This window comes from Anser anser (assembly GCF_964211835.1).
Source record: "Anser anser genome assembly, chromosome: 16".
NCBI lineage: Eukaryota > Metazoa > Chordata > Aves > Anseriformes > Anatidae > Anser > Anser anser.
In genome coordinates this window covers 3,193,328-3,205,188 of record NC_139737.1, presented here as the reverse complement: position 1 = coordinate 3,205,188, position 11,861 = coordinate 3,193,328, and the positions used below count along the sequence as shown (strand labels likewise).

Genomic DNA, 11,861 nt, shown 5'->3' with positions numbered 1-11,861 from the left:
CTATAAAGAAACAGTTAGTGAGCTTTTAAAAGTATGCCCCCCACACACACATTGTAAAATCAAAGAGGTATTTTCTTTATAAATTTCTCACATAGCTAAATAATGAAGTTACCTACTATGAAAGAAAGTGGGGCCTTCCTACCATTTAGAAAATTGCTTAAATGTGATACTTTACCTCTGATATTGTGTCAAGGAGCATAAAACCAGCATGAATGGCTGAGGCAATTGAGAAATCCTAAATAGGAGAAGAAGCTCTGTCTCCTTCCAAAAAGCTTACTGTCACAGCTTGCTGGGAAAAGCTGTCAAATGTGCTAACTGGCTTTGTCGCTAACATGATTATGCAAAGTAGATGATAGTAATAGTGCTACCCTGCCATCACTTACAATGGCATCTGCTCTCTTTCAATTGTATGTAATTTTCATTGAATTTAGGTCCGTCAGGTTGCTCTGCCATAGAATTCGTGTGAAAATGAGATCCTTATTCTAAGCAACTGATGCAGTTGAAGGAACATGAAGTGTTAAGACTGCTATCCATTATGCAAAGGAAGGAAGATTATTCCAAAAATGCAGAAAGATAAAATGGATTTAAATGTGCAAGTTTTCAGTTACTTCCATTCCTGACAAAAACTGAGGCTATTCTAAAGAAGAGGTCTGTAAATCACAGCTGGCCTCAGAATATCCTAACGTATGTGTTCAGATGGGAATTATGATATATATATTACATCAGGCTTACAGACCTGACCCAGCAAAAAAGTGAATTTGGTATGAATCTGAGTTGGAGTTTGGAGTTAATGCTCATTGCTGCTAGTTTTAAATAGCTAGGTATCCCCTACCTCAAAATAAATAATTGGTAAAACAGGACCACTATCCATTTGAAGAGGGACAGTCCTCACAGCAAAGCAGTTGAGCACATTGGTCAAGTCAGCATTTATCAATCCACTATAAATCCTTCCAAGATCAAGGACAGAGTTTAATTACGTAGTGCTTCTTGTAGTAGGTAACAGTGCAGAAGCTGGTAATCGAAATCTGGGGAGTGAAGTAGAAAACTACCGATCCAGTGAACAGGCTTGTGCAGTTAAGTCTCTCATGAAGGTAACATGCATAATTTGTCAAACTTCTTAAGCAATAGCTTATTGGCATCATTGACTCTTACATCAACTTATATCATCTGTGTACAGTTTATAAAATCACTGAGTTCTTGTATACAAGCAGCAATGCATTGCAATAAAGTTCTGATTTTGCCTGCTGAATCAAAAAAACAAAAATTTGGTAAGTGTATCACCCCATAACAAAAAGAATTGCATGAATTATTACCATGCTAATATTGGTAGTGGTATCTTTTCCTTTTACAGTGTTGCCAGCAAATTAGGTTATTCTATAATGAAACACATTTTTACAATGGATGCAAAGGTATTAAAAGAAAGAACTTCTCCAAAAGGCCAAGTGGGCTTATGTGAATCAATGCAGACTAGAAGTTCTGAACTCTGTTCAAGTATAGATCACAAACAAATTGTGTTTGAATGCCACCTCTGTGTTATTACAGATACTAGAAATATTCTGGAAGCACTGTGAGCTAATCAGCAGTTTCTGCTTAGGAGGAGGTGCAGAAGAAAGAATCTATAGGTTAAAATTGCAAGCAAGACGCTCATTCTGTAAACACAGGCCAAAGTGGTAGAAGGGGTATGAAACAGAAAGGAAAAAAAAAAAGAAGTAATGTTCTTTTAGTGAAGGTACTGCAGAATATGTCCCTCTAGTAACTTTTATGCATGCTGGCAGAAAGGGCTAGAAACAGGATAGAAGTATAGAAGTAAGCCTGCATTTTACTCTCTAGTAAGAATGCTAGGTACGGCTATCACCAGCAGGAAAAACAAGGTAGACTGCCTTAAAACAGAGAAATCCCCCATGTCATGGGTAGCTGGTCACCCAAGGTCTTCCAGCCTTAGGAGATGCTGTGGCATCACAGGCACGTAGAGCCTGTGATAGCTTCAGGTTTGTTCTACAAATGACAACCGGAGAACAAATCGAACAAGACAGACTATCTTGGCTTTGAAAGATGGGATCTAAAACTGAACTCCTTGTATTTAAGTAATATTTTCATACAGCGATTATCAATCATGACAATGTTGTCTGCAGCTTTTCTTTAAACCTGTTTATTTATTTGAGTTTTTTTTTCCCTTCCTGAGATGCCCCAGGCATGCACATGGTGTAAACTGACATTACATTGGCTGTGAAGATGGAAACGCTTCCATGCTTCAAATCTAATCCAAGTACTTTAAACTATTGCTATGGTTTCTCTGGCATTTCTGTGCTGTTTTAGAAGGAAAGACTGGCTTTGAAATATGTGCTGTAAATTACAACAACAAAAAAGTAGGAGTTGCAGGCCTGCAATATAGTAACCAACTGTCTTGTGTCTCCCCTTATAGACATCTCCTTAGCTACAAAATAAGCAGGTACCAGAATACAGTCCATAAGAAACTCCACCTTTGTTGGTATCAATGGACTTTTTTTCCCCCTTGACTAACACTTAAGTGTATCCTTTGCAGCTGGTCTGTTTTAGGATTCATAAAAGACAGGTGGATAATTGAAAATGGTGAATGCCTAAACTCAGACTTTAGGCAATTCCAAGTGAAGCTTCTGATCCAGAACAGTAGCGTCTGTCTGCTTGAAAGCATGTTCTGACCTATGTTAAGAGCATCTCCTACCAACAGAAGGAATCCAATTCCTTCTGCATATGATGGACTTCACTCCATGCCCAGTGATGAATCTGGTTCAACAGGTAAGCTCCATCACTGGAAATGTTGATTCAGCAAGCATTCCCTTCTGTGAGCAGCTGTATTCTTTGCGCATGAGGATAAACCAAGATTTATACAGCTCTGGTTTGGTTGTGTAAATCTAACACAGGCTTGAAATTTTGGAATTGACACAGAAATGTTTGTAAAACAAAACAGGAGAGAGGAGAGGCTTGTTTTCCATGACTAATGGGGAACAAAGATACTACTACCAGCAGTTTGTGTACTCTCTCGTTTCTGACACGCTGGATCTAGAGACATATTTCTACACATCAGACACATTCAGACTTTCTTTGACAAACTGACTTGTCCTGAATGGTGCTACTGACATTACCATTGCAAACCAAATTTCAAACTAACCCACAGTTTCCACAGATTTCTGTAACGATTGCCTGGCCTGCTACAGCTGCAGTTTGTTCCTAATATGTTATTGTTTGCCAATACATATGATCCATTCCAGGAAGCAATCTTAAACATCACCCAGACATTGTAACCTAACAGATGCTGCTGCAGGGTATGTGTGAATAACCTCAAGTATTCAAAGTTGAAATGCAAAAAAGGGCCCTAGCATAATCCTCTAAATCCCTGACTTGAATATTTCCATCAAGGTTTGTATGTGCTTAAAGGAGTACATGTACTTTGTGAAAATCTGCTGCCACCCTCCGCCACAGTGTAAGGCTGAGAAGGAAGTGCTGTTGTCATTTCATTGCGAGCCAGTCAGGTTCAGTGCTTGTCTGCTGCCCTTCTGAAGAATTTCCTTATGTTTATGCAAACTCATTTTTTTATTTTAAAAGTAGCAATTTTGTTTTGAAAGACGAGTAAGAAATAAAGCCTCAGAGAAGAAAACGATGATCTGAACAATCCCGATCACAACAATGCAACTGTCAAGAAAGCAAATCTCTTGTAAATTTATACGGACCAGATGGGTCAGTGTGAGTTTAGCTGAGCAGACAATTTAGGCACTACCAGTAAAAATCACCTTCAATAAGGCATGCAGTGAAGTCTTCTCATGTTCGCTTGGGGCAGCCAGGCATTCATGAACGGATTCTTATTCTCACCTGGAATTGGCTCACTAAATTCATTTGTTCTTTTTTATGTTCCTTTGTAAGCCTGGGACATGATGTATTTATTAAACTTAAAAATCAGTAAGATGACTTTTCCTTCCCCATTCCCCACTCTGCTCTGTGATGTTTTGAAGCGTAACAGCAGCACTAATGAATGCCTTTGTGCATGCTTAGAAACAATTATTTGCACTGTTTTCAATTTATTTTTCTAAGGCTTGCCATCTGATGCCCATCTAATATGTAGCCTCACTCTGCTGGGAGAATGAGCACATCAGATCACAAGGGAAAAGTTCAGCTGAAGAACATATGTCTCAGCAAACAGAATGTATCCTCCTGCTTCCCTCTTTTTTAATGCTTCCCCCCCCATCTTATTTTGAATCAAATGCTATATTTTTGCCCCTGTAAGAAGCCAGGCAGGCCCAGTCTGAGAGTGTACTCCCTGTTCCAGATTCCTGTCTGAAACAATCAAACACACCTTTTTGCTAGGAACTTGGATAGCTGGAAGAAAGCTGGGGAGTGTCTCCTTGCCTCTTGACTGGAAGAAGCAGCGCTGCTCCACAGGGCTGTGTGATAGGACTCTATCAATGCAGAGACTTCTCATCTTTTTTGGTTCTTCCTCCTTGACAGATTTCATGGGAGAAAAACAGACCTATTTCAAACTACCATCACTGATTTATTAAAAGATGTGTAAAAGGATCAAGTTCCAACTCCCTGTCCAGCTCTGTTAAAGCAAAATTTGCCACAGATTTCAAACTGAAATGACAGATTTTGAAGGTACAGATAAAGCTTATAAATCAGATCAGAATTCTTTTCCAGAGGTCCTCATCAGTCAGAAAGGATATGATATTTGGAGATACTGAAATATGTCAAGGCACCGAGATTACTTATCTTGTAGGAGGGTTTACTGACCTCAGACCGATTTGGTGCAGGACTGGACCCCAAAAGCATGTATTTCTGCATGTAAAAACCATGTGTGCAATGCAAATGGCATAATACTGTAGATACCTTCCCACTCTGTCAACAATTAAAAACAGCTATGGCTAGTGACACACTCAGCATTAGACAACAGTGACTTCTAAGCACGTACCTCAGCTTTAGCAGTGAGTCCTGTCCATGGTCTGGAGCAAAATGCAACATTTCTGCTCCTCGGTTTCTGTAGAATAAAGCTGGTAATGCTCTTTAAAGGTCTCAGGAGGTTTCATTCACCTATGTGAGAAAAACTCCTTAGATTCTATACTATAGATGTAGTAAAAACAGCTAGCAAAGGTTAAGTAACTGGTTTTAATGCAAAACTATGCAGATGATATTCATTTTATAAATGTTCATGTGACATACCAAAAATTACCAAGTATTCTAAATGAAGTTTTTATTTTGTTACAGGCTCTAACACATCGTGTTCCAAATTAATGACAGAAATAGTTGTAACCATATTGCTTATCCCAGAAATCTGATGCTTCTAGAAAGACTGTCAAAAGCTAGGCATATTTCTCACTTGTTCAGGCTTCAATGTCTTAAGAAACAGCAGATCGTCTCTCTGGGGGGACACAACGTGATCCAGCAAAGGGCTGAGTGCCTTTAGTTGACATAATACTCAGCCATGTTTCTAAGGCTGAGAACAGCCAAAACCATGGGAAGAAAAGGAGAAAAACTAAATTGTGCATGTCTCATATTGCTGATACCTAATTTAAAAGAAAAGTAAGATTTAAACCTGAATAAGAGGAGGGTAAAATTGTTAGAATCTGAAAAATCTGTTCAATTAGAGGAAAAGAATCATCTAAAATATAAAAAGAGAAAAATTTAACTTTGGTCTTAATCCATGTAGTGGCTGTTTGTGGCATAATTATATGCTTCCATATGTTTCCTAGAGGCATTGTAAGAAAAAAGGAAATTTAGATGCAGGCAAATGTAATTATTTGTGATTGAAAGAAAATACCAACCAATTTATGCACATACTCTTCCTGTTGAATTAACATTATTCTGCTGAATTAGATTATTTTCATATGCTATTGTACTTTCAGAGGTAGCCATATGTTTTTCACATTCGGTTTCACATGCTACTTTTTTTAATCATCAGAACTTAATGACATAAAAATTGCTATCTGAGTCGACACAGTTATTCCCTCTTGATGATAGTCTTTAAGTAGAAGCATGATGTGACAGATGAGAGTGCTGAAGCTCTGTGTTTCACACAGACTTATAAATAAAATTAAAAAAAATCTTCCTGCAAAACTCTGAAAACTATTCTATGGGGAAACAATTTTTCTACTCTGTAATTTATTTGCTTTTCTTTCTTCCTTCATTTTTCTAAGCCTAGAAACCTGTATGAAAACAGGAATTTAGTTGTTCAGGAACTCATTTACTCCTGCTGTGCAGTCATCACAGGAAATCATAACCATCTCTTTTGATAGCAGATTAAGACTAGGTAGCAGCATAGACCAAATAAACATAGGAAGCTTAAACAGGTCTGAGAGCCTTATTGGATTTAAGGCTGGATTTAATGGAAAAAGTATGCGGATTTGTATTCAAGATCAGCAAATTCTAGTCGATACGTAATTTTTGCTCAAAATGAGGAAACTACTGTGAAGCCTAAGCTGTGTAAAGGCAGATTTATCACAACCTGGACATAGGTACAAAGCTAATGGCAGGCAGAAAAAATATTTCTGGAGAATCCTGTACTCTTGATGTGAAAAGCCATTCCTGCAAGATCTCCGTCACTCTTAACTGAGCTCTCACAGAAACAGTCATTCTTGGAGAATTTCAACAATATTTAAACCAGACTGGAGTGAGAGATTCTTCTCCATTTTGAGAGAGAAGCCTGAACCCAGGTAGAAACCAGAATTTGTATTCAGGCATTCATATCCAGCATCCTTACCACCAAACTTTCCAAGGCAGCACACGCGATGCTTTGGGTTTAACTCATTTCAAGTGTTTGCTTAATGTTAATCTGTTTGAGGTATGAGCAACACATCAGGCCCCAAAGAATGACATGCGTTAGTTAATTGAGTATCAACTGTACAGAAAGATTTCAATTTCAGAAAATTGCATTTTTGCCTTCCCACTTTTTATTATTTGGACAATTTGCATGAAGATAATGTCTTTTTGCCTGCGAGTTTCTGCCCCCATGGTTTTATTATTCACTTAGAACAAAACAGTTGTTCTTTACGTTTGATGTCATTGTCATTTGCCACTGAAATCATTTTAATGTCACCAAAAGGATTACAATTTCAAGCGAGGAGTGAGCAATTGCACACCTGATCACCTGAGCAACCATGCCTGTATCCCCAATAATGCCTAACAGGTCCAAAAATCAATCAAACAACCAAAAAATGTACTATGGAGAGAATGAGACATTCTTTTTCTTCCCAAGTTAAACATTTTTAATGCCTTAAACGACAGACAAAGCAGGTTCTGTGTTTTTTCAGCTCCCAAGGCATAGTTACCTGTTCTGCATCTGACAGGCTCACACAAAACGACACTGCTGTAACAACGACGGGCATTTTGGTGGGCTGAAGCACCTTTCCCAAGAGAAATCTTCCATTTTGGTAGCAGCTTTGCTCCCGAGGATGGTGAACGCTGGGGTGGCCGAGGCCTTGCTGGCGGCAGGGCCAAGACCCAGGCCCTCTGGGCTCCCCCTTCCCCCTTGGGCTATCCCCAGCAGCAGCTCCCTGGGCTGGTAAAGTTTGGAGCCTCTCACTGCACCTCTGGCTTCTCCTGAGCTTCACTGAAGTAAATGTGAAGTAAAAGCGATACCACTGCGTTAGGGTTACTTCGCGCCCTAAAGCAAAACCCCTCAGGGTTTTCGCCCCTCAGAGGAAGAGCTGCGTGCCTTGCCTGCTCCTCCGGCTCTGCGCGTCCACCACTGACCCAAAACCCCCCAAAAACTCCCCCCTGCTCCACTAAAAGCCCCAAACCGGGGCATTTCCCTCCCACCCCAGCCGGCCTCCGTTCCTCCCTCCGGCCGGCAGGAGCCGCTGCGGGCGGCGGGCGCCGGGGGAACGGCAGGGGGCGCCGGGGGCCCGGCCGCTGCGGCGCGGCCATGGGGGAGGCGGAGGGCGGCTCGGCCGCCGCTGTGGAGAAGCCGCCGCTGCCCGCGGCCGGCCCGGGGGCCGCCGCCGCCGTCGCCGCCGCCGCTGCCGCCGTCGCGGCCGCCGCCGCCGCGGCTGCCGCAGCCCCGGAGCCCGGCGTGCCGCCGGCGGCCGCGGCGGCGGAGGAGGCGGTGGTGGTGTGGAGCCCCGAAGTGGAGGTTTGCCTCTTCCACGCCATGCTGGGCCACAAGCCCGTAGGTGAGAGCTAGGCCGCGGTGGAGCCGCGGCCTCGAGTAGCGGCGGTGGCCGGGGAGGAGAGGCAGGCGCCGGGGACGGGCGGGGGGCGTGTGAGGGATCCCCCTGGGGGTGTCACGGCCCCGGCCGCGCCGCTGTGCTGCCCCTAGCGGCCTCTCGGGTCTGCTGCCGAGCCAGCCTGCCCTTCCCGGCCTTGGTGCCCCGTTTTCTTTCGGTTGTTTTTTCACACAGCTTCACTAAAAGTTCTGGTCGCGTGTGGAAGCGGTACCAAGTGAGGCATTCTCAGCCCCTCCTCAGATAGCACCTGTAATGCAGGGTGAAAAAACAGCCGGGCTGGGCTGCCCACGTTACCTTTTCTGTGTGATTTCCCTATAATGACAGGATATATGGTTGGTTGGTTGTTTTTTGGTGTATTTTTTTAATTCTGTGGCACAAATAAGATTACTAGTAGCGTTAATCGCACTGAATTCTCACCTCAGGTGTGAATCGCCATTTCCACATGATTTGTATCCGAGATAAGTTCAGTCAGAATATCGGACGGCAGATTTCTTCCAAAGTGATTTGGGACCATCTGAGCACCATGTATGACATGCAGGCTCTTGTGAGTATGAAAGATGGATGCAGGCACGCTCGTACTTCCTGTCGTTCAGGGGTTTTGATAGGCCCTAATCACTGGACCTGACCAAACCCTCATGTTACTGAGAATTACATGTTACAGTGAGATGATGAAGTTTTTCTTGCATAAGAGTGTGTTAGGTGGAAAGCAATAAAGCATAAAGTGTCTTTTTTTTTTTCTTCCCCCTATACTGTGTTCTGACTTTTAGGTGTTTGGTTTTTTTTTTATTGCCAAAATGCTGATCCAGCAAACGTTTACACAGGTACTTAAGTACCAAACAGGGAGGTATATGTGTTTTTATTAAGAATTTGTCAGGATCAGTTTACAGAAATGATCTCTAATGATTATGGTCAGGAGTCATGATCTCAATTATCTTGACCTTAGTAATCAGTTTGACATCAGGAACATCCTGATTCTCTAGTGTCTCAATATCTTGTTAAGAATTATTTAGCTACTAATTGCACTTAAAATAGTTTGGGATTGCATTTCTAAATCCAAATTATTTATTTTACCAAAATCATTCATAAAAATCTTTCTTTTCTTTCTAAGCATGAATCTGAGATTCTTCCATTCCCTAACATAGAGAAGAATTTTGTTCTTCCTGATGAACTGATTCAAGAAGTGAGAGAAGGTAAGATGTGATAGCAATCTCTTACTTTCTGTTCTTCTAATCTCATTTTAGAACAAGTAGTTTAATGGAACTCACAAAAAAGAACTTAACATGCCAATACATGGCTATTCGTTCATTCTGGTGTATTAGGTGTATAGATGAAAAAGAGGTATTGAACAGATACAAAGATATCTCTTGAATTTTTAATCTGCTGACAGAAGAAAACTATCAGGGAAAGGATCACACTGCCTGTGTGGTTCATATTCCCCACCTATATTTTGATTCTCCACTGTAGGAGATAGGCTAGTAGGTAAGATAGGCCTTTGGTGAGATTCCATACAATATTTCTCATATTCTTAAATATAATATAAATGGGATGTTAATATGGCACAAACAGCTTCTGTTTATACCATTTAGATTCAAATTCTCTTTCTGGGTGTTGGCAAAAGATATTTTAAACTACAATGAAATGCTTCTCAATTACTAGGTGTAATAAACTTTGTACTAAAAATGCAGTAGAGAATCATATCTAAGAATTGCAATATGTTTTGCCTAGTTAGCATTCTACTTTGTTCCTATTACTAATTTCAGTGGAACTTTTTTGCTGTGTGACATGCGCCTTGCTCTTAGTATGGTTGGACTGTTAGCTACATTTCTCTGTCATGGGACCGAAGAACGTTTCTAAATTAACGCTGAATGTTGAACTGAATATTTGTATACACTGTGCACATATGCTGAGTCTACTAATCCAGAAAACCTACATATGGTTCCTCAAAATGATCTAACCATTGCTTACTGATCATTCCTGTAGGAAAAGTAATGATTGAAGAAGAAGTGAAAGAGGAAATCAAAGAAGAAATGGAAACACATGCAGGTCCAGAAGAAGGTAAATTTGTATCTCTCTACTGTGTAGTATGAGAAAAAACAACTATAAAAAAACAACTCTGAAAGAAGGTTAAGCCCAGTTTTAGCGAACATAAGTAATCTGTGATAGAATCTCATGAGAGAAATTACTCTCTATAAATCAAAAAACCAAAAGGTTACAAGACCGTATGCTTAATTGGGAAGGAAGGCGAAGTGGTTGGTTTTTTTTCTTTTTTTTCCATTTTATTTGCATTGTCTTGTTCCTTTTAAATGAAGCTTATTTTCTTAAGATTTTGAGTAAAATGAAGTCAAACATGAACAGTAGCGATCCTGCTATTACCGTAACAGACCAAGCCAACTGTTAACTATGTATTTTCGTAAAGTTTACATCGGAGAAAAAGTGGTGTTTTAAGAGTAGGTGTAATAAAAGATCTAAAAATGCATTTTAAAGATATATTAAATTTCGCATTCTGGATGTTCAGGCATGCTTGGTATCTATAATACCAAATGTAATTACCATTGCTGATTATAAATTTCATAGATTGGTCCTATGTTGTGTAAATGTTACTATTTAGTATTTTAATTTTAAGTACTGTTTTATTTCACTTTTAGCCTGTCAGTATACATGCCTGTCTTTAAAGCAAATAATAAAAACACGCTGTGCCTTTTGAAAAAGTGAGAATAATACTTAAAGTGTCCTTAAATATGCTAAGAATTGATTGGCTTGAAAAGTTTTACGTAATATAAAGAAATTGGGTAATCAGTTCTTGTTTACCTGTGTGTATAAGTCTGATCTCAAATCATTACTTTGATCCTATTTCAGTTTTTGCGCCCTCTGGAAGTTTAGGAAAAACAACTGAAAAGCCAAGCAGCAAAGAGAAAGAGAAAACTTCATCAGATTCTGGGTCCAAAGAAGGATCTGATAAAAGGAAGCGCAACAGAGTCACTGAAAAGGTCTTAAATGCAAACAGTAATCCTTCTAGTCCAAGTGCTGCAAAACGACGCAGAACATAAAGCTGTGAAAAGCAGAAGAAATTAACGATGGAACATTTAAAAACAAATAGCAGGATAGTCATTACGTCAACTTTTTCAGAAAGGAGGAGATATCTGAGCCAGGTACTCGAAGAATCTGCACATTGGCTTTATGCATACAAGACTTTGCCTGTCTTTCCTGATTTGTTTGCTGGTTGGCACTGAGTAGCCGAGCGATGGCTACCTTCTCAGGGCGTTCAGGAAGGAAGCTGGCAGCATTTAGTGGTTTGTGTGTTCGTAACAGTTGCTGTGTTTGCATTTCCAACCAGAAGCACACACTGTGTCGGAGTAGTTCATGAAACAAGTGTTCGTCATAACACAGAGCCTCAATTCATGAGAAGTATAGGTTATTTCCGTAACTTTTGAATTGCTTGGTTTTTGCCTTTTTTTTATTGTTGTGAATATCACAGGCCCTCTACGGGCAACGTTGTTTGGCTGTTTTAATTTATGCAAACATAGCGCTTGTATCAAATGTCTGAATTTGTTGGTTCACTAAAACTAAAATACTTTTAAATACAGACAACTACTGTGTTGAAGTATTCTTTCACACTGTTTGCTGGAGAAATGTCAACTTTTACCTTTAGCGATGTAACTATTTTCCATTTTT

The 11,861-nt window shown here is 40.3% G+C and overlaps 1 protein-coding gene and 1 long non-coding RNA gene across 2 annotated transcripts in view; one reads left to right on the top strand and one right to left on the bottom strand.

Annotated features, from left to right (window-relative positions):
- Positions 1-7,850, bottom strand: part of LOC310882839 — a 101,667-nt gene extending 93,817 nt beyond the window's left edge. The window contains exons 1-3 of the long non-coding RNA XR_014573168.1: positions 7,293-7,850; positions 4,940-5,058; positions 4,328-4,471 (exon numbers count right to left, since the gene is read on the bottom strand). This is a non-coding gene — a long non-coding RNA (uncharacterized lncRNA). The remainder of the gene's footprint in view (positions 1-4,327; positions 4,472-4,939; positions 5,059-7,292) is intronic.
- Positions 7,851-7,873: 23 nt separating this feature from the next.
- Positions 7,874-11,777, top strand: MRGBP (MRG domain binding protein). Its single transcript, XM_083802147.1, has 5 exons — positions 7,874-8,135; positions 8,612-8,733; positions 9,298-9,379; positions 10,170-10,244; positions 11,046-11,777. Exons 1-5 carry the CDS (start codon positions 7,889-7,891, stop codon positions 11,234-11,236), a joined length of 717 nt encoding a protein of 238 aa, XP_083658273.1. The 5' UTR covers positions 7,874-7,888; the 3' UTR covers positions 11,237-11,777.
- The last annotated feature ends 84 nt before the right edge of the window (positions 11,778-11,861 follow it).